At 52.4% G+C, this 22,576-nt stretch overlaps 1 protein-coding gene and 1 non-coding gene across 2 annotated transcripts; one reads left to right on the forward strand and one right to left on the reverse strand.

Annotated features, from left to right (window-relative positions):
• Positions 1 to 497: 497 nt before the first annotated feature.
• Positions 498 to 4,841, reverse strand: LOC120395053. The gene is given in 5 exon segments (XM_039519246.1): positions 498 to 2,504; positions 2,552 to 3,133; positions 3,451 to 3,482; positions 3,796 to 3,980; positions 4,457 to 4,841. Coding segments are annotated over 5 exon segments (2,943 nt in total). The 3' UTR covers positions 498 to 745.
• A 5,010-nt stretch (positions 4,842 to 9,851) lies between these two features.
• On the forward strand, positions 9,852 to 9,924 carry TRNAV-AAC. The gene has a single exon. It is a non-coding gene; the product is annotated as a tRNA-Val (tRNA).
• Positions 9,925 to 22,576: the final 12,652 nt, after the last annotated feature.

Genomic DNA, 22,576 nt, shown 5'->3' on the forward strand with positions numbered 1-22,576 from the left:
TTGCCATGCCCACTGGTACCAGCGTACCACATGGTCCTTACTGATGGTGTTGTCGCGCTGGCAACTTATAAAGAGGGCATCAAAGAACCCATCCAGTCCTACGGCCTTACAACCCTCGCCAGTATGCTGTTGGTAGGAACATTGTACCCAGCTATGATTAGTGAGTTGTACGTGGGTGTCGTTCCATCGCCCTTGATATTTAGAACAGTCATACGTGTGGCAACTAGGGTGATCGTGGCAGTCAAACCCTAGAGATAAGGTCCAGTCACATTGGCTTTCTCCCACATACACTCCCTCTTGTCGAGTCCGATTGAGACAGAGGATCCCTATTCCAGAAGAATAGAGGCGCCAAGGACTGCTATCCTCAGTCCAATGTCCCGTTCCATCATGGACTATACTCAAGTTACTGATCCACCATTTAGCTTGTACCGGTTGGGCTACCCAAGGCCACTCATTCCAATCCCCTGGACCCCCACAAACCCAGCAACTGCTAAGATTAAAGGAATTAGCTATTGTCTCCCCTAGTTGCACAAACCTATTTTCCCAATCAGAGTAACAGTGCGAATATACAAACAATAGTATCAATAGTAAATGCATTCTCGTTTTCTCTTAAACAATCCTTTTAGTCCATCTAGTCCTTGATATTCCCAGACGGTGTCTTCGCCCGTGCCACCCCGGGCCTCCGGAGCCGGGGCGGACAGAGGGCTGATGTCCTCTTCTGTTGAGTCGGCTTCCAGGTTCGGGTTCAGGAACCGCTTAACCCGTGTGTGGTGTGTCCATTTGTCGCTCCCGAGGACTTTAACCGCGGCTTGGCTGATGAGCGAAACAGTGTGTGGACCGTCCCACCTCGGCGTGAGAGGGTCACGCTTCCACTTTTTGATAAGGACCTGGTCACCGATCCGGAATGGATGCACGGTCTGGTCCAAGGAAGGGCCTGGAAAGGCGCCGCGTATCGATGCAGCTGTAACAAAACAGATTGCAACCCGGAAACCTGTTTCCATAGTAAGTCATTTCCCACTTCCCAGGTTACGTCCTCCCGGAACCCTGGGATGAGTACTCGGGGAGGAAACCCAAAGACCAGCTCAAAGGGTGAAAGTTTAAGACCCTTTCGCGGGGCCCTCCGAATGCGGGTGAGGGCGAGTGGCAAAGCATCGAGCCACTTTAAGTTAGATTCTGTGCATATTTTAGTAAGAGTATCTTTGAGAGTTCTATTCATCCTTTCCACTTGACCCGAGCTCTGCGGCCTCCAGGGTGTATGTAGTTTCCACTGTATGCCGAGAGCCTGGGACACCTGCTGGACCACTTGTGAAACAAAGTGGCTTCCCCTATCAGACTCAATTACTTCGGGGAGATGGAAACGAGGAAGTATTTCTTGTACCAGGGCCTTGGTGACAGCCCGGGCCTGACAATGCCGGGTGGGGTAACATTCCACCCATCCGGTAAGTTGATCAACAAATACAAGCAGGTATTTATAGCCCCTGCAAGGGGGCACCTCAGCGAAGTCAACTTGCCACCTTTGAAAAGGGAACATAGCCCATGGTCGGCCTCCCATCGGGGCAGGAGGGCCACATCCCTTCTGGTTTGTTTGCTGACAGACGGCACAGTTATTAACAATTCTCTGGGCCTCCATGTGCATACCCAGCCCCTTGAGGGATCTGGCGGCTAAATCAACCATTGCCCCAGACCCCAAATGTCCCTCTTTATGCAAGAGCCGGAAGATTTCCTGGAGTACTGGCCTGGGGACAAAAACCTCTCCCCCAGGCAGTCTCCACCATCCAGAGGAAACCTGCCGGCCTCCCGCAGCCTGGGCTTGACCTATCTCCTCGGCCGTGTATTGGGAGGAGGGTTTTAGCCTCGGTATCCTGAACCATGAGAAGCCATAAGGCCCGTCTCGGGCGGCCTCCTTCGCGGCCTGATCAGCTAGCTGGTTATACCTCCGTTGTTCGGCCTCTGGGGCTTTCCCATGGGCACGCACATGTATCACGGCAACCTGGAGAGGGAGCATTAGGGCCTCGAGCAACATTTTAATGAGGCTCCCATGTGCAATCTTTTGGCCTGAGGCCGTAATGAATCCTCTTTCTCTCCACAGGGTCCCATGTGCATGCACTACCATATAGGCATACCGACTGTCAGTATACAAGTTAAGGGTTTTCCCGGCTCCCAAGCGGAGAGCTTCAATGAGAGCCACTAGTTCTGCTGCCTGAGCAGATAAGTTGGGGCTGAGTTTAAATTTGTGTATCCCTTTATCCTTAATCACTACTGCCGCCCCAGTAAATCGCTTGCCATTTACCACATAACTAGACCTGTCAACATATCCCTCAACATCGGGGTTGGGCCAGGGCAGGTCTGAGAGATCAGATCGGGGTTTGGTCTCTTGTTGTAAGACTTCAATACAGTCATGAATAGGACCGGCCTCAGAGGAGGCCTGAGGGTCGGGCAGTAGAGTGGCCGGGTTAAGGGAACTGACTGTCTTAAAGGTCAGATTGGGGCCAACAGGAGCCCCACTTCATATCTAGTATGTCGACTGGGGTTTAGATGCTTTTCCCAGCACCAGTTCCCAGTATCTGAGGCACCCGTGGGGACCACAACTTCAGTATCTCCACCCAGGGTTAATTTTTCGGCTTCCTGTACGAGGAGGGCGGTTGCCGCTACGGCCCGTAAACAGGCAGGCCATCCCTTGGCGACGGGGTCCAAGACTTTTGAATAGTACCCAATGGGTCGCCAGGTTGGCCCTGACCTCTGGCACAGGACTCCAGCTGCCACCCCTCTCCTTTCATGAACGTATAGGGTGAATGGCTTTCGGGAATCTGGGAGAGCCAGAGCAGGAGGCTGAACCAAGGCTTCTTTAAGCTCTCAAAATGCTTTTTCCATTTCCTTGGTCCATACCCAGTGAAGCAAACCTTCCTTAGTTAGGGACTCATATAATGGTTTAGCTTTTCCCCCATAGTCAGGAATCCAGAGTCGACAAAAGCCGGTCAGTCCCAGAAATGCTCTTAATTCTCGGGGGTTCCGGGGCTGAGGGCTGTCGAGTATAACCTGAATTCTTTCTTTCCCCAAACTGCGACTCCCTTGGCAGAGGTGATACCCGAGGAAGGTGACCTGTTGCTTAACTAATTGAGCTTTCTCCGTGAAACTTTATATCCTTGTTCCCCAAGGTAATTAAGGAGCTCTATTGTGTGTTCTTTACATGCTGCCTCTGTTTCAGTACTTAAGAGTAGATCATCACAATATTGAACTATGTTACATGCAGGGTGGTTAGCTAGGAATGGGGCCAGGTCCCTTTAGCTGGCTACCAAAAATCTCAGGCGCACAGGTAAGCCCCTGTGGGACAACGGTCCAGAGATATTGGGCCTTGTAGTGGGTGTCCGGATCCTCCCATTCAAAAGCAAACAACTTTTGAGATTCTAAATCAAGGGGAATGGAAAAGAAGGCGTCTTTTAAATCTATTACCGAGAACCAGCCGTGGTCTTTAGGTACTTGGCCTAAAATCGTATGGGGATTTGGGACAACTGGGTAGGGGGCTTCTATTAGTTTGTTAATCTGTCTCAGGTCCTGGACCAATCGATACTGTCCATTAGGCTTAGGCACTCCCATTATCGGAGTGTTGTATGGGGATGTGCCTTCTCTTAGCCATCCACACTGCAGGAATTTTTGAATCAGAGGTTTCAGCCCGATTCGAATGGTTAACTTAAGGGGGTATTGTCGAATTCGGGCCGGGCTACTTCCCGCCTTAAGGGAGATTCGCACTGGTGCAGCATTCTTAGCTCGGGCAGTCCCTCCCTCCTCCGCCCAAACCTCAGAGTTAACCCCCGGCAGCTGGCTCTCGTCACTCTCCTGACATTCCGAGGAGTGATTTCCAGCACTTATGAGAGCCATCTGGTAGTTAGAGGCTTGTTGCTTCGGGATTCTAACTTCCATTTTCCCGTTCTCGAACGAGATCTCCGCCTGTAATTTAGTGAGGATGTCTCGTCCGAGCAATGCTATGGGGCAAGAGGGACTGCAAACAAACTGGTGAGAGATTTGTTGATCCCCGACTTTTACTAGGAGAGGGAGAGTTTTTTCCAAAACTGTGATCTGCCCCTCAATCCCTTGAACAATTGCACTTCCCTGTGTTCTACCCCGGGGAGCCTTATTGAGGGGGAGTAGACTAAGGGTAGCCCCAGTATCGATTAGGGCTTCAATTGGGCGGCCCCCCTCCACTTTAATTTTTACCGTGGGATCCAAGCTGGCAGCTTGTGCTGCCAGGAGGGGCCACTGGGTCCCCCGGCCCCCCTATGGGGAAGATCTCTCTCCTGAAAGTTCTGTACCTTGTAGTAAACGGGGGAGGGAAAAACCCTGTCCGTGTACTCTTTTCCTTTGGCATGTCGCCGGGGGCATTCGTTTTTCCAATGTCCCTCCTCCTTACAGATAGCACATTGATTTCGCCCTAAACGGGGACCCTTTCCCCTACTCTTACTCGGTGGCCCCGGTCGTCCTTTAGCCTTGCCCCCCTTCTCCTCATTTCCCTCCCTTAGGGCCAGTGCCAAAACGCGGGCCCCTTTCTTTCGTTCCTCATCGTCTCTGCGATCATAAACCTTTATTGCAATCTCTAAAAGCTCCCTTATATTTTTACCCGATGCCCCCTCCAATTTTTGCAACTTTTTCCTGATGTCCTCATAAGATTGTCCAATGAAGAGGGGAATCAACACCTGCTTTCCATTAGCACTGTCCGGATCAATGTCTGTGTATTTCTTACAAGTGTTACACAGACGTTCATAAAAGGCAGCTGGATTCTCACTCTTTTCCTGTCGAACATTATACAGCTTAGCCCAATTTGGTGTTTTTCTAATACAGCGCTTCATGCCCTGTACTACAGCGGCGGCATAGTTGCGGTGCTTATCTAAGTCATTGCTACCATGCCCCCAACCAGGAGGGCTTTCTGGCAATAGTTCTGCCAGCTTGGCTGCGTTTTTTTCTGTCTCTTCTAGCTGTTCACGGGCTTTTAAGAAGACTAAACGCCTTTCCTCGGCAGTGAGTAGGGTATTTAGAGCTACTCTCATATCGCCCCAGGTAGGATTATGGGCCGAGATCAAGGTCTCGAATACTGTTGTTAGCGGGGCTGGATCCTCCGAAAACGGGGCATTCTGGTGCTTCCAATTATATAAATCACTGCTAGTGAAGGGGACATAAAGCATAGTAAGTTGACCGTTTGAGGTCAAAGTCTCCCTTAAGGGCATCGTGTACGAGCGAGTAAGGGTTACTTGAGTGTCCCCAGGTGTATAATTGGGTGCCATTTTCCGCACCCTCTTTTTGGGGGTCATTGTGGGACCAGGGTAAACCGTCACCTTGTTTTCAGGGTTACAATCGGGAGCTGAGCTCCCGTCCCTCTTCACCTGGATTTCTCCAGAGTCAGCTCCACTCTTAGGCTTGTTCCTAAGGCGGCTGGCAATTGGGGAGGGCTCCTGATCGGAAAAGTCCTGATCAGAGTTGGTATCCTCTCCTGTGTCTAGGGAATTACTCGCAGGGGGTGGGCTGTCTGCTATGACCGGGAGGCCAGGATACAAAGGGGGAGGAGGCATATAATCAGGGGCAGAAGGAATTATAGTTGGCGGACAAGATTTCGTAACGGGGGGACCGGGCTTTTTAACGGGGGCACGGGCCATCAGAGTTTTAAGATTTTGTGTTCTACATTTTTGCAACCATGGGGGAGGGTTGGCCACGAGATCCTGCCAAATATCTATATAAGGATATTGATCCCAATTGCCATTCCGGGTCACAGTGCTATGCACAGCTTGTACGATCTCTGGTTTGAATGTTCCCCCCTCGGGCCATTCCACCCCGAGTGATGCCCATTCCAGGGTACAGAACTTTATAAGATTGTCCTTACATAATACAATGCCATAATCAGCCTGGCGTCTAAACGCTTTCCAATTATTCAACATACACCCTAGGGGTGTCCCAAGAAAGGTGCTTTGAGAGGACCCCATTATATTTTGACCTGATCTATTAGAGGGAAAGAAGAAGAGGAGTATCATTCATTCAGGGTTCCACTGGGTCACGAGGTTCGGCTGACCCCCCTTGCGATCAAGATTTTCTGGTCATCGAGTTTCCTCTCGCAGAAATCTTGGGGCGGCTAGGATCAGCTTAAGTCCCAGACCTGGTCATCGGCATTCACTCCTTTCATACACACACAGGTTCCCTAACTGCCTACTCAAATGATTATAATTTCGGTTTCCAACAAAACATTAATAGAAAGAACAAGAAAACTGTTGTCAAAAACAGGATCAATCCCTGGGGTTGTTCCAAGTCCCAGTAATTGCCCAGAACAGCCCACGAACTGGTGGAGTTAGTCATTGGCAAGTAATCATTTAACAAGGAACATTACACATTTGATATAACAACATAGCATACTGCAGTCCACTATCCCATGCACGTGCTACCTAGAGGGTTCCCGTGTCCAACCTACACTGCAGGGGCGCTCCTGTTAGGTATTATACCTCAAACCCGACAGGCAAACGCACTTACCGCCTGGAGTGGCCGCGTCCGGCAGTTGGACTCCCCTCTGCTTCGTCCGCCCTGCTTCCGTGACCTCTGGAGTTCTCTATAGAGGGGGCGCAGCCGTCCCGGCCGATTGAGGCGACCTGGAGCTCGAGCAAACCACAGCCCGAGGTGGCCACTCTCCTAGGTCGTCCTCGGCCGCCGGTCAAGCGCCCCCTACAGGGAGAGAAGTCCCTTCGTGGTCGCCATTGTTAGCCAAATAGGCTCGTTCCCCCTGGAGCGTTCCCAATTACCCCAAGGAGGCACGGAGAGACAGGGGGACGGTTACCAGATTCTTTATTCGGTCAGCTGAGCGGGTGTCTTTCTCGGCTCGTGCCTGAGAAGGAGCACACTATACAGGCACGAAGCATGTTCTTTTATACCTACGAACAAACGACTTAGCATGTCAAATTCTGCTAACCCATGCATTCTTTACATTTGTGTCTGGTAGAAATTAGGGACCACCTGTTCGCCTCCCCCCTTTCTTAACATCCTCTCCCATGGGCAGGCACATTTGTTTAACTCATTCCCATTTTTGGTATACAATACATATATATCTTGTGTCCATGTAATTTTGGACGGGGGTAGCAAATGGAAAAACAAGCGGGGAAAATGACAAATGCCTGAGGATATATTTGGCTTAAGCATATATCTGGCCTTATTTGGCTTAAGCATATATCTGGCCTTATTTGGCTTAAGCATATATCTGGCCCTTTTGTCTAACACTTTCACACTCTAGAGAGAGGAGCAGAACCAGGGCTATGGCTGATCTATGGGGCACCAGGTGAGTGGCAGAGGCTTCAGGTGCTGAGAGTTTGCCTGACCCCTCAGGGACACAGTGTGAGGGGGTGTCCCAGGGATCTCTATGAAAGGAGCAGAACAGGATTTACTTGGGGTGGGGAGAGAATTGAGAGTGTCTCAGGGGGTTGTACAGAGGTATTGCCCCGGTGAGACACCTGCTAAAACACAGGCCTCGCTGTGAGCAGGATTTGAACCTGCACAGGGGAACCCCATCGGATGCAAGAAGTGGGGATTCACCCACAAAAGCTCATGCTGCAAAACGTCTGTTAGTCTATAAGGTGCCACAGGATTCTTTGCTGCTTTTACAGATCCAGACTAACACGGCTACCCCTCTGATACTCTGCTTGGTTTGTTTTTCTCATTTGAAATGTCCTTGATCATTTGTCTGGGAAAACTGTTTGGACAAGGCCAAGGAAGAGTCGGAACAATTACAAATCTCCATGGGAGTGAGGGGGTCTCTCAGCGCCGGGGAAGGGGTGGAGATTTTCATGGAGGGGAGTTGAGGAGATAAATTAGAGGCTTTTGCTCCAGCAGAGGGAGCGGCTTGGCAGGTTCATTTTTACCAAGTGACCCCCCCCCACACACACACATACACACACACATTGCTCCCCTGCTGCTGCTGCCCCAGCTCAAACCCCACTGTCACCCCCAGCATGTGACCTACAGCTTCCTGCTGACAAAGCCCTTATCTATCAGAGACAAAATCCCCTCGTCTGCCCCTTCTCCCAGCTGAGCCCTCCCCCCACAGAGCCCAGGACAACCCCGACCTAGCCATGCCGGGGGGTCGGGCTTAATCTTCAAGGCCGAGCGCAAAACCTTCAGCCGGGCACGTTTCGCTCCCTTCCCACCTCGGCCCAAGCGACAAGGGAGAAACGGAGGAGACACACCGGCTGGAAGACGCTTCCCTCCCACTTCTCTATAGCCTGCTGTGACGTTATTAATATAAACTGGGACCGTAGAGATCATTGTTGCCACCACTGTTATCTATGTGCAGCAAATATTGTGCAAAGGTTGGCGTGTGAGGTGTCTAGGACAAGGTTATGACTGGCTGGTGATAATGATGCTGGCTGTATGTGTGCACCATTTTTGTAGCTGAAGTTATGAATATGGGCTATGTACTTGTATCTCAAATGTATTTGATTCCCAGTAGCCTCAGTGGTGTCAGCCCCCAACTCCTTCAGGAATCCACAGCAAAGAGACACCCCCCCCCACTGCCCTGGACTCCCTGGGAGGTGCCTCCCACCCCCCAACCCAATGGAGCACCAAGGATTACAGTGGCAGCATCTAGTGTCAGTGGGGTTCAGTGGCTCAGGCCAGACCCCTGAGCTGGGGACACGCCCCCATAGCACTGCTCGAGGGCCTGGGCCTGGGGTGTTCACAGCCCCCTCCTCACCCCTCCCTGAGCCCAGCCTGGCTCCTCACCCGGAACAAAGCAGAAGCGTCCGTCGGCCTCGCTGCTGTCTGAGTCCCAGGCGCTGTTGCTGTCCCATGGGGAGCGGGCCGAGCTGCTGGGGCTGGGAGAGGGATCCTCCACCTCCTGCCCTGGGAAGGCTGGAAGGTCCCACTGACCGGGCAGGGCGATGCCTCCTGCTGGAAATCGGGGCTGCGCTCCTGGGGCCGCTGCTGCCCACACAAGCCCCGGAGCCACTCTGCCTGGTTCTGCTCCTGGGCTGGGTCCTGCCTGCCCAGCCGCATCCTGGCCCAGCTCCATTTTGGCCTGGCCGGTGCCTCTCCCACCTCGGCGCCTGCGCCGGGAGCAGGTTTCCTCTTCCAGAAGGCTGGGCACCTCCACCTCCTGGCCCGGCTGGGAGCTCCTTCCCCGCCAGCGGGGATGGAGGGGCCGCTCTGCTCCTGGGGAAGAGAGACTGCTGAATTGGAATTATTTTGCAAACTGGACACCATTAAATTAGGCTTGAATAAAGACTGGGAGTGGATGGGTCATTACACAATTAAAGCTATTTCCCCATGTTTATTTGTCCCCCTACAGTTACTCACACCTTCCTGTCAACTGTTGGAAATGGGCCATCCTGATTATGCCTGCAAAAGGTTTTTTTCTCCTGCTGATAATAACTCACCTTAACTGCTCACTCTCGTTATAGTGTGTATGGCAACACCCATTTTTTCATGTTCTCTGTGTATATCTATATATCTTCCTACTGTATTTTCCACTGCATGCATTCGATAAAGTGGATTTTAGCCCACGAAAGCTTATGCTCAAATAAATGTGTTAGTTTCTAAGGTGCCACAAGTACTCCTCTTTCTTTTTGCAGATAAATTAATGGCGGTTAAGTCCATGAATGGCTATTAGGCAGGCTGGGTAAGGAATGGTATCCCTAGTCTCTGTTTGTCAGAGGGTGGAGATGGATGGTAGGAGAGAAATCACTTGAGCATTATCTGTTAGGTTCAGTCCCTCTGGGGCACCTGGCATTGGCCACTGTTGGCAGATAGGATGCGGGGTTGGATGGCCGTTTGGTCTGACCCAGTATGGCCATTCTTATGTTCTTATGAAGGGAGAGGCAGTTACCTATGACAGAGTTTCTGTAGTGTAGTGGTTATCACGTTTGCCTAACACGCAAAAGGTCCCTGGTTCGAAACCAGGCAGAAACATGCTGGCTTGTTTTTCCCAGCTCCTACTGGCCTGTCCATGCTGTTGTAGGAGCAGCAGTGATTTCTATGCTCAAAAGGTCTGTTATACTTCCCCCGCTCCCACTTTTGTCTCCTCTCCCTCTCTGAATGCCTGTGAAGTGGTTTTCCCCTCCCGCGCCCTCCTGGAATGCTCCTGGGATGAATGGGCTGGTTGAAGAGCAGAAGAGCTCCCAGGTAGACAAGGTGTCTGGGACGCTAAATAGGCAGCACTCACACACCCAGAGCATGGACACTGCCCAAGGTGGAGTGTGACCAACCAGATGCAGCCAAGTCATCTCTAGTCGCAGGCCATGAGGTGCAGGCCCTTAAAAGGGGGAGGGGCCCTGTGCTCAGGAGAGCACTCACAAGCTTGTACCTCCAGTGAATGCCCTTTGCCCGGACCGCCTGGCCAGTGGTTCTCCGCGTTGTATTTCATTGTGCCTCAGGGAGACTTACCTTCATCGCACCGTCCATAGCTGCGCTGTGGGACACTTACCTTGCAGAATCCTGACATCTCCAGTGCTGTGCCTGTCCAGGGAGCGTGAGTATGCGAGTGCGAGTGTGACCCCCCCCCCAGCTTCTTCTTTTGAGCTTAGCTGTCAGTATAATAAATGTGCTGCTTTCTGCCAAACTCTGTTGGGTCATTAGTCCTCCCTACGCTGACTAGCTGGCCCAATTTTGGGTAACACCTGCGATAAACTCAACCCCTGCATGGCAGAGGGTGGTGAAATGAGCTGAGAAAAAGCTTTGGCATCAGCACGGGAAAGCTAGAGGATCTGGGCCAGTCACCTTTTGAAGCCTTGTGGTTTGGTCTCCTCTGCCCTTGGAGGTTGGCCGGTGGAGGCCGGCTCTTCCTGCTGCCTCCTCTGCGTGACTTGCCAAAGGAGGGAGTGAGGCGGGAATGGGGCAAAAGAGGAAAGTCGAGCTGAGGAAGGCAGGGCAGAAGCTAAGCGCCTCAGTGCGGCTAAGTGGGGTTAGTAGAGCATCACCATTCGTTCTGCAAAGCCTGGGGAGGTGCGGTTGGCTGCTGGGAGGCAGAAGCCTGTGCCTGCCTCTTGGCTTCCCAGGGATGGCTACTTGCAGCCCAGGAGAAGAAGGACAGTTCTGGGTGAAAGGAAGACAAGCAAAGCTCTGGGAGGAAATTTGGGTGCGGGGTGCGGGCTCTGCGCTGGGGGAGGGGGTTGAGGTGCAGGAGGGGTGGCGCTTACCCCGGGCACTGCAGCTCCCAAAGTGACTGGTACACACAACCCTCTGGCAGCAGCTCCTAGGTGGGCCATGCCAGGGGGTCTCTGTGTGCCACTGCCTGCAGGCGCTGCCCCCAGAGCTCCCATTGGCTGCAGTTCCTGGCCAATGGGAGCCGCGGAGTTGGTACACGGGGCAGGGGCAGTGCATGGAGACTCTCCCCCCAGCCCAGGGGATGCTGGGACATGCCGGCCATTTCTGGGAGTGGCACGGAGGGACGGAGGCAGAGTGGGCAGGAGCCACCTCAGTGCTGCTGGCACATCTCTGCACACCCATGGGGGGAGGGGAGCCTCAGAGGGCCTCCATGTGCTGCCTGGATTAGGGGCAGTGCACAGAGCTGCCTCCCCTCCCACCAGTACTGGATTTACCATGGCGCAAGTGGTGCCATGGCGCTGGGCCCACAGTCCAGAGGGTGCCCAGCCTGCTCTTCTCCACCCCCTGCTCTCTTCTGTGGGGGCAGAAGCTTGATGCTGCCGGCTCCTGCTGCAGCAGGGCAGCCTCTGCCCGCAGCCAGGATCCCCTCCCCGGGTCTATTACAGGAGAGGGTGGGTGGGGTGTTTTGGCCTGCAAGGTGCAGCAGGTCGGACTAGATGATCACACTGGTCCCTTCTGACCTTAAAGGCTCTGAGTCTAAAAGGGAAGTAAAGGGAAAAAAATTAAAAATCAGTAAAACATTTTAATACCAGGATGACTCCACAACAGCTCACTGTATAGTCCTGCCCCTTTCTTCCTCCACTGGGTGTTTAATGACCTCCTGGGATTTGGGACATTGATTCTCTCATTCCATTGCTAAAGTGATACATTGTGAGTGAAATTAAACCAATTCCCAGGGGGGAAAACATCAAATCCCTGTATTGGCTGGGAATCGAACCCAGGTCAATTGCTTGGAAAGCAGCTATGCTCACACCTATACCACCAATGCAGCTGGTGAGAGTAGCTCTCTTATGTGCCACTTATGCTTGTCAAGTGACTCACCCACCCCACCCCACCCCACACTAAGGAGCTGACCGGAGAAGCTGGAGGCAGCCTGTCAGCTGGGAGCAAAGGCAGGTTCCCAGAGTGACTGACAGATGGGGACATGGGCTCTACATCCCAGCCTGAGGTAGCTCCAATCCCATCTCTGCCCTCAGAGAAGGGAAATTAAAATCAATGACCATAATGGCAGATTTTACCCCAGAAGGAAGGAGACAGCTCCTTTGAAAGCACATTGTGGGTTGGTTCCTGCTACGGACACATGGCTTTGTTGCGGATGATGCCAATCCTTGGGGCTCTGCCCGGAGAAGGAACCATTCAGGCTGTCACTCAAGTGAAGAAGGAGATGATTTTTGACAGGGACGGCTGCCTCGTCTTACGGGTGTTGGTCTGTCACCTTCTAATCTAGTGGGTGCTTGGTACATGCAGGCAGCCCCCACTCCGGGGTCTCTCCCAAGGAAATAAAGTTTCTACACAAAATCCCAAAGCCTTTCACTGAAAGGAGGGAAAGGAAATGGCCACAAGATGGAGCGAGGACATAAGGAATGTAACACAACCCCGTTCTTAGGGGTAATCCGTTATTTTTTGTAAAGAGCCAAAATTTTTGCTCAGGGTCTAGTCAAGGTCCAGACTGCAGTGTAAATAATAATAAAAAATAACAATAATAAAAATATTTTGGGGTCCATTCAAGAGCGATTTGGCCCACTGTCTGCCTATTGATTACCCCACATTGACTCTGAGAGGTGATTTATCTCCACTCTCTTGGATTTGAAGAGCTGGTTAGTTTTCCCCTGGGTATCCCACCAGGCTGAACATGCCATGCTATCAATGGTGACACTAGGATTGAAGGATGATATCGTATTATAAAAAACTGTAAATAAAGATGTGGTCTGAACGTGAGCGTCCTGTAATGAGAAGCTGGTTCCCCCAGTTCAGTTCCGAATGCTCTGCTAGAAACGCCCCTGGAACCCCGGCACTCCCCAGCAGAAGTGAAAGGAGAAACCCTCACTCTCGGTTTCCTCCCCCCTCCTCCTCCTGTCCCCCATCCCGCTCAGAAGTGTCCATCGTGGTTGTCGGATTGGCAGTGGGGTCACCCCCAAGTATCGCATCCATCTCCCTGTAAAAACGGCAGGCCGTGGGGGCAGCACCGGAGCAGCGGTTTCCCTCGCGGGCTTTGTAATAGGCACTCTGCAGCTCCTTTACTTTAACCCTGCACTGCAGCGCATCCCAGTCATGGCCCCTTTCCAGGATGGCCTTTGATACCTGCCCAAAGGTATCGTAATTCCTACGGCTGGAGCGCAGCTGGGACTGCACAGCTTCCTCCCCCCAAACACTAATGAGGTCCAGCAACTCGCCATTGCCCCATGCTGGGGCTCGTTTGCCGTGTGGGGGCATGGTCACCTGGAAAGATTCACTGATTGCACTCCACACCTGGCTGAGCAAACAGGAAGGGGATTTTTAAAATTCCCGGGGCATTTAAAGGGCGGGTCACCTGAGGCCAGGGCAGTAGAGTGCAAACGGATGAGCAGAGTGGCTGAACAGGAATTCTGGGATATCTCCTAATACCCTGGAGGCCAATAACAGCGCTGGTGTGTGGCCACACCTGACGAGCAGCGCTGCATCACCAGTGCTGCACTCGCTACACCCCAAGGCTTTGGCTACACTTGCACTTCAAAGCGCTGCCACGGCAGCACTGCCGCAGCAGCGCTTTGAAGCGCTAAGTGTAGTCAAAGCGCCAGCGCTGGGAGAAAACTCTCCCAGTGCTGTCCGTACTCCACCTCCCTGTGGGGAATAACGTACAGCGCTGGGAGCCGCGCTCCCAGCGCTGGGGCTTTGACCACACTGGCGCCTTGCAGCGCCGCAATTTGCAGCGCTGGAGAGGGTGTGTTTTCACACCCTGCTGCAGCGCTGCAAAATTGTAAGTGTAGCCAAGCCCCTAGTGTACAGCCAGTGCTGCAGCCAGGGGGTTGCAGAACTGGATGTGCCTTGCAGGTGTGGACAGTTACTAAGTTGCAGCGCTGGAAAGCCTCCACCAGCGCTGCAACTCTCAAGCGTAGCCAAGCCCTTAGAGGATTGGAACTGATTTCAGCGGGGGGACATGTTTGCTAGGTTTTTATGCATTTGCACAGGAAAACATTGAGTGTGTCCATTCATTTCAGGGATCCCTATTTAGTGGAGCTCCTGAGCATACTGGAAATTAAATTATTTTTATTAAAGAAACAGGCTTGTAAGGGAGCACTTGGATTTGAACCCAGCACCACTTGAACTGCAGTCAAACACTCTACCACTGAGCTCTACCCCATGACATTTGGATATGGAACTCCATGATCTTAAGGATTTTGAAGGACGGGCTCTGCCTCAGAGAGCTCCTTTTCTATTCCCAGACCACAGGGGTTTAAAAATGGGGTTTGATTAAACTTTATATACACATGTAGACACCACAGCTTGCACACCCACCAACATAGCTTCCCCCTGCTGACATAGCTACCACCTCTCGGGGAGATGGGTTAACTGCACAGACGGGACAGCTCTCTCCCCTCCGCTTAGAGCAGCTTCATTATTTATGAATAGGTGGGAAATAACCTCCTGAATGGACAGGAACCAATGTATCAGATATTGCTGTGTCTGCATTCAATATGGGTAACTGGTCATATTGGGCTGGATTAGTGGGAGCGTTGCCAGCAGATCGAGGGAAGTGATTATTCCCCTCTAGTCAGCACTGGTGAGGCCACATCTGGAGCATTGCGTCCAGTTTTCACCCCCCGCCCCCCACTACAGAAACAAATTGGAGAGAGTCTAGGGGAGGGCAACAAAAATGATGAAAGGGCAGGGGACTGACGAGGAGAGGCTGAGGGCAGGGCCGCCCAGAGGGAGGGCGGGGGGGCAATTTGCCCCAGGCCCTGCAGGGCCCCCAGGAGAATACAGGATTCTATAGTATTGCAACTTTTTTTTATGGAAGGGGCCCCTGAAATTGTTTTGCCCCAGGCCCCCTGAATCCTGTGGGTGGCCCCTGCCCAGACCGTGGTGCTGTCCCCCCCCTCATTCTGCTCCCTCCGAGGCCCCACCTGTGCTCCGCCCTCACTCCCATTTGGCCACTTCCCACCCCTGCTCTTGGCTGAGGCCTGCTGGTCCACCTTTCACTCGCTCCTCTCCTCCCCCAAGGCCTCCTCGCGTCTCTTCACCCCCTACCCCAAGGTCTGCCTGCTGCCCCCACCTCTCTGCCCCCTCCCCTGAGACCCACCCTGCCCATTGCCCACACCTCTCTGTCCCCTCCCCTGAGACCTGCCCTGCCCATCGCCCACCCCTCTCTGCCCTCCCCTGAGACCCACCCTGCCCATTGCCCACACATCTCTGCCCCTCCCCTGAGACCTGCCCTGCCCACACCTCGCTGCCCCTTCCCTGAGACCCACCCTGTCCACCTCTTTCTTTGGAATAAAAAGCTGAGTTTACTCCAGGGTGAGGAAAGAAAGGAGCCACCAACCCCCTGGCAAAGCTCAGTGCCCCAGAGAAAACCTGCCCCCTGCTATCGCAATCACTGATGTACTGGGGATATGACGGGAAAGGAACTGTCTGAATGATCAGGGCAGGAAATGGACAACAAGCTACAGCAACATCATTAACCACAAACGCACTCTCCTCATGCTCCAGCCAGAAGGGAAAGGAGCAGGAATTCTTGCAGTTCAGCCATGGACACCCTTACACAAAGGCACAGCAGTGGGTGTGTTGTGGAAGCTGGTCTGAGGAAACAACTGGAATTGATCACTCAGTGAGAACAGAACTAGAGTGCAGTGAGAACCATATATCCAGCAAGTAATTGTGGCCAAGTGGTTAAGGCAATAGACTAGAAATCCATCGGTGTTTCCCTGCACAGGTGCAAATCCTGCAACTACAAAGGATGTTGCAGTTCTTTAGTTTCAATGGAGCTGGGTCTTGTCTCACTCTTAAGCTATGTCTACATAAAAGAGTAACATGGCTTTAGTTAAGGTGTTTTAATTGAACAGCTGTTGCATGTCCACCCTATGCCCCTGTGTCACCAGAGCACATCCATGTTAGCATCTCTTGGATTACCGCAGAGAGCAGTGCATTGTGGGTAGCTATCCCACTGTGCAGCTGGCTGCAAGGTGCTTTGGGAAGGGTTTGCAATGCCTCACGGGCTGGTACAGCATCACATGATGCAGGTTTCTATCCCATTGTTCCATGGGCATCTTACTAGATTGCCAGCTGCTTTTCAACTGCAATGTGCGTGGTGGGGTAGAGAGCATGTGTGTGGGGGGGAGAGACAGTGTGTGTGTTGCGGAAGAGTGAGTGTGTCGCACACTGTCTCTAAGCTCAGACAGCTGCTGGAAGCAACCAGTCCTGAGGCAGGGGGAGGGGGACAGCCCCGACATCAGCCCCCCTTCTCTCACTGGCTCAGCTCAGCACAGCACTCTCTGTCGCACACACACACATGTACACACTGCTGCCTGCTTAGCTCTGTGTCAGGGGGGCTGGAACAGGGGGTTTAGAGGGCCATGGCCCCACCACTCTTTACTGGCTGTTAGGACAAATGATGGAGGGGGGAGGGTGCAGTCTTGGGGAAGAGGCGTTCTGTGGGTGTGGCCTCGGGGGGAGAGGTGGTGTGAGTGGGGGTCCTTAGGGAAGGGGTGTCATGGGGGTGCCACAGTTCAGACAATGGTGCCCCCCCCACTGTAAGGAAGCTTCTGCCGCCCCTGCTCTGTGTTCGCAGAGCGGGAGAGAGCAGCATCCACAGCAGTGATTTGCTGCCTGGGGCTCTGGCAGGGGGGTTTGGGAGGTGATTTAAAGGGCCCAGGGCTCCAGCCGCTGCAGGGAGCCCTGGGCCCTTTAAATCACCAGCCTGGGGAAGCCGGGCCGGGCTGGCACAGCGTATCAGCTCTTGCCGGTACCCCCACCGGAACATACTGGCTTACTTTCACCTCCAGAAGGTCCTCACATGGATCAATAACTGGTTAAAAGACAAGAAACAAAGGGTAGGAATAAACGGTCAGTTTTCAGGATGGAAACAGGTAACTAGTGGTGTCTGTATTGGGACCAGTACTAGTCAACATATTCATAAACAACCTGCTAAACAGTGAGCTGACAAAATTTGCAGATGATCCAAAACTACCGGCTTGCTGCCTAGAACGAACGCTCCTTGAATGGGGTGATCCACAGGGAATCATAGAATCATAGAACTTAAGATCAGAAGGGACCATTATGATCATCTAGTCTGACCTCCCGCAAGATGCAGGCCACAAAAGCTGACCCACCCACTCCTGAAATAATTCTCTCCCTTGACTCAGCTGTTGAAGTCCCCAAATCCTGATTTAAAGACTTCAAGTAGCAGATAATCCTCCAGCAAGCGACCCCTGCCCCATGCTGCGGAGGAAGGCGAAAAACCTCCAGGGTCTCTGCCAATCTACCCTGGAGGAAAATTCCTTCCCGACCCCAAATATGGCGATCAGCTGAACCCCGAGCATGCGGGCAAGACTCTCCAGCCAGACACTCAGGAAAAAGACTTTCAATATCCCAACATTGACCCTCGGTACTAATTACCAGTGGTTGCACGTTATTGACCTATTGACTAAATCACGTTCTCCTATCAAACCATTCCCTCCATAAACTTATCAAGCTTAATCTTAAAGCCAGAGAGGTCCTTCGCCCCCACTGTTTCCCTCGGTAGGCTGTTCCAGAATTTCACTCCCCTGATGGTTAGAAACCTTCGTCTAATTTCAAGCCTAAACTTCCCGACTGCCAATTTATATCCATTTGTTCTTGAGGGAGTAGCTCAAACCTCCAAAGTGCCTGGCCAGGGGCAGGACATTAGCACAGCAAGGGAGGGGTGTGGCAGTGACATCACAAAGGCCTTTGGCAGGACCTCAGACTATTGGTCCAAGGTGGTGGGGAGGTGGTGACCTCACAGAGAGATGCTGACATCAGCCAGGCAGGACAGGGGTGAGGGGCCAGGGAAACCTCAGAGACCCCTGGGGCTTTGCTTCAGCAAGTCTCCTTCTCCAGGTCTCTCTTTGAGGACTGAGAGAGTATTCGGGTTCACGGACGTGAGCGCCAGGAGGAACCTCTTTCGAGTTTTCTCCTTCCCTTTTCCTGATTTTACTAGAAAACAGACGTCCCTGTTTGGAGGGTAAGAGCCTCCTTGAGGTCTGAAACCTGTTCAGTCTGATCCATCTGGTGACAGTTGAAATCTAGGCATGGAAAACAGTTGAATTCTAGGCAAGGAAGCAGAATTTTATTCCACACCTGGATTTTGTCCCTTAGAATCACTGGGGACATTAGGGTTTGTCCATTTTGTTTCACCTTTTCCTCAATCCATCTCTCCCTCCTTTCTCTTCTTCTCTTGCTTCTTTTGTCCTTTCACCTGTTCCCCTCCCAGCACCAGGAGCGTGTGTGTGTGTGTGTGTATGTGTGTGTGTGTGTTGAGGGGGAGTGCTCTGCAGCTCCCACTGTGGGAGGTCCACCCAAAAATGTGGGGCTGAAATAGTGCTCGGGCAGTGATCCCCACCGGTGACCTGGGCCATCCTTTGGGCTCTCTGGTGAAAACCCTCAGCCTCCCGTTCTCAGTCTCTACCCTGATTGTCTGAGCAGGGGGTTGTTGACAGGGAAGAGACTCAGGTCCTTGTTGTTCTCTTTTAAGACCAAGTAAATAAGTCAGAACCAGTTCTATGTTTGATTAATTTTGCTGCTTCTCTGCATTAATTGTCTCTGAGCAGTTCATGATTCCCTCTAAGATTGCAGTGCTCCTCAAATACTTGCTGAATAATTACTGTGCACTGTTGTTGGTCTGGAGCTCACCTGAGAGCACTTTATTCAGGTCATTCAATGTCTGAGGGTATGGCTACACTTACAAGTTGCAGCGCTGGGAGTTACAGCGCTGGTCATGCAGCTGTGTAGGGGCCAGCGCTGGAGTGTGGCCACACTGACAGCTACCAGCGCTGCAGTGTGGCCACACTTGCAGCACTTTCCAGCGCTGTATTGAGAGGTGCATTGTGGGCAGCTATCCCACAGAACACCTCGTCCCGTTTTGGCGCCGTTTTGGTGCTGAGTATTGTGGGAAGGGGAAGGAAGTGTGTGGGTCATTCCGCTTCCTGTTCCAACGCCCCGTGGTGCATCGCTTCACATCCCAGCATTCTGTCTTTCCAGCAACGTTTGGCGCCATTGTGAGTGTCTTTCTGTTTTACTCTGTGGGAAATGGAGTCCGAGCTGCTGAGGACTGTGCTGATGAGTGTCGCCAGCACAACACGTTTGGCAGTCGAGCTATTCCTTCAGCTCCAAAGTGACAGCGAGGAGTCTGACGATGATATCGATATCGATTCTCCTGCCACGTGTGACACCAAAGTGCTTGTGGCATTCACAGAAATGCTCAGCACCGTTGAACGCCACTTTTGGGCTCGGGAAACAAGCACTGAGTGGTGGGATCACATCGTCATGGAAGTCTGGGATGACGAGCAGTGGCTGCAGAACTTTCGTATGAGAAAAGCCACTTTCATGGGACTGTGTGCTGAGCTCGCCCCCACTCTGCGGCGCAAGGACACAAGATTGAGAGCTGCCCTGACGGTGGAAAAGCGGGTGGCTATTGCAATCTGGAAGCTGGCAAATCCAGACAGCTACCGGTCGGTCGGGAACCAGTTTGGAGTGGGAAAGTCGACCGTTGGAATTGTTTTGATGCAAGTTTGCAAGGCAATTAATCGCATCCTGCTAAGAAAGACCGTGACTCTGGGGAGCGTGCAGGACATGGTGGATGGCTTTGCACAAATGGGTTTCCCTAACTGTGGAGGGGCAATAGATGGGACGCATATTCCTATTCTGGCCCCCCCCCCACCTGGCATCAGAGTACGTTAATCGAAAGGGGTATTTCTCTATGGTTCTCCAGGCGCTTGTGGATCACCGCGGGCGTTTCATTGACATTTACACAGGCTGGCCTGAAAGGTGCATGATGCACGCATCTTCGGAACAGTGGCCTGTTCAGGAAGATGCAGGCAGGACTTTTCCCCAGACAGGAAGATCACAGTAGGGGACGTCGAAATGCCCATTGTGATCCTTGGAGACCCCGCTTACCCGTTACTGCCTTGGCTCATGAAACCCTATACAGGGAAGCTTGACAGGAGCAAGGACCGGTTCAACTACAGGCTGAGCCGGTGCCGAATGACTGTGGAGTGTGCTTTTGGCCGTTTAAAGGCACGCTGGCGTTGCTTCTATGGGAAGCTAGACTTGGGGGAAAGCAGCATCCCCGCGGTTATATCCGCTTGCTGTACCCTCCATAATATTTGTGAAGGGAAGGGTGAAACATTCAGTGAGGCATGGACCACTGAGGTTCAAGTCCTGGAGGCTGAATATGCACAGCCAGAGAGCAGGGCTAATAGAGAGGCCCAGCACAGGGCTTCAAGGATTAGGGATGCCTTGAGGGAAGAATTTGAGGCTGAAAGCCAACAGTAATGTTTGCTGACTTGCATGGGAGTGAATTGCACTGTTTACACTGTTATTCTATTATCCCTAAAATGATTTGCAGTGCCTCTTTCTTTACTGGGCTAAGGTATCTTTCACTATCTGCTATAATAAAGACTGTTTTCAAAGCCAAGAATTGTTTTATTGTAAAGAAAAAAAATTCCTTGACAGACAGACAGACACACAACATTTCATGAACACAAGAGGGAAGGGGTGTGGGTTGGTGAACTGTACAGTCACAAGTTTGCATATGTCCTGTCTGGAGTGCTGTTTAACGATTCCTGCACTTCAGGGTGCATATACTGCATGGTTGTGGGGGTTGAGTGCAGAGGGTAAGGGTGGTAGGTATCAGGGCTGGTTGGTGAAAGAACAGGTGTTGGAGGCAGCTGGTGGTGGTAAGAAACTGAATGCTGGGGAAAGGCGGTTTGAGCTGACATTGGGGCACAAGGAAAACAGCTTTGGGACGGGGGGGGCTGTGGGGCAGCACGGGACTGCTCTGCCTGCATGGCTAAGATTGCCTTGAGACAGTCCGCTTGGCTCGACAGGATCTCTAGCAGCTGGTTTGTGCTTTTCTTCTTTGCCACAGCGTTTCTACGCCAATGTCTCTGGCGGATCATGCTTTCCTTCTCTCGCCACTCCTTCAGTTCCTTTCTCTCTGCAGCAGAGTGCTGAAGAACAGTCTTCAGCATCTCCTCTTTGCTCTTTCGGGGATTTCTTCTCAAATTTTGTAGCCTCTGTGCTGTGGAACATCTGCCCACTCCAGGAGTCAAGGTCACTGTAGAAATGAAACATTTAACAGGGGCAGCATTGTATCCACTATCTCCAGACATGAATTGTTACACTGAGGGAGTTTGCACTTTAACATTCTTTTCCCACACGCATAACACGACAGAAGCCACGAAATGGTGAGTGAGGGGTGCTTATAGAAGGAGAAGTGGGGCTTGATTGATAGAGGGGGGCTGGTTGCTTCGGGTAATCTGGAGTGATAGAGGGGTTGAGTGAAGATGCAGCTGCAGGGGTGATCTTCACTATCTACCTATCTCTTCACTAAAGAGTCTCCCAACATTTTTCACAGGAGTTAATCCTGCAAGATATCTCCCTGCTGCGAGTCACTAGGGGACAGCGGGAGGCTCTTTTACAGCAATGTGGATTCCGCCCGACCCTACGCGGCTTCCTGTGTTCAGAAATGATCCCCACTCGCGGAACAGTGGCGGACGCCAGCGTGACTGGGACAAGAAACACAGTGGCTCTCCCTATAAACCTGCGCAGGCATATTGCCCACGCTCTGGCTGAAACTTTTGCTGAGATAACTGAAGCAGATTACCGCGACGTGATAGACCACATCAACGGGCTATTCCACATCTAGAGGCTGGCATGCTTGCAGCCATAACCCCCCTTCCTCTCCAGAAACATTTCCACCCAGAAAATAAAAGCCGCTTACCGTTAACCCGCTCCTCTGCTTGTCGTTCTGCAACTGCTGGCTGCTGCAATTGGGTACTTTCCTGCTGGCTTGAGAAGAGATCCTGGCTGCATGCCCACTCTGGGGTGTCTTCCCCCATCCCAGTAGCTTCACTCGTGGTTTCCTCCCCCCCCCCGCCTCCTCCTCCGCCTCCTCCGCCTCCTCCTCCTGTCCCCCAGCCTGCTCAGAAGTGTCCATCGTTATTCTGGGATTGGCAGTGGGGTCACCCCCAAGTATCTCGTCCATCTCCCTGTAAAAACGGCAGGTCGTGGGGGCAGATCCGGATCGGCGATTACACTCGCGGGCTTTGTAATAGGCACTCCGCAGCTCCTTAACTTTCACCCTGCATTGCAGTGCGTCCCGATCATGGCCCCTATCCAGCAAGGACCTTGATATCTGCTCAAAGATATCGTAATTCCTACGGCCGGAGCGCAGCTGTGCCTGCACTGATTCCTCCCCCCAAGCACTGATGAGGTCCAACAGCTCGCCATTGCTCCATGCTGG

The sequence above is a fragment of the Mauremys reevesii genome, unplaced genomic scaffold (genome assembly GCF_016161935.1).
Source record: "Mauremys reevesii isolate NIE-2019 unplaced genomic scaffold, ASM1616193v1 Contig92, whole genome shotgun sequence".
NCBI lineage: Eukaryota > Metazoa > Chordata > Testudines > Geoemydidae > Mauremys > Mauremys reevesii.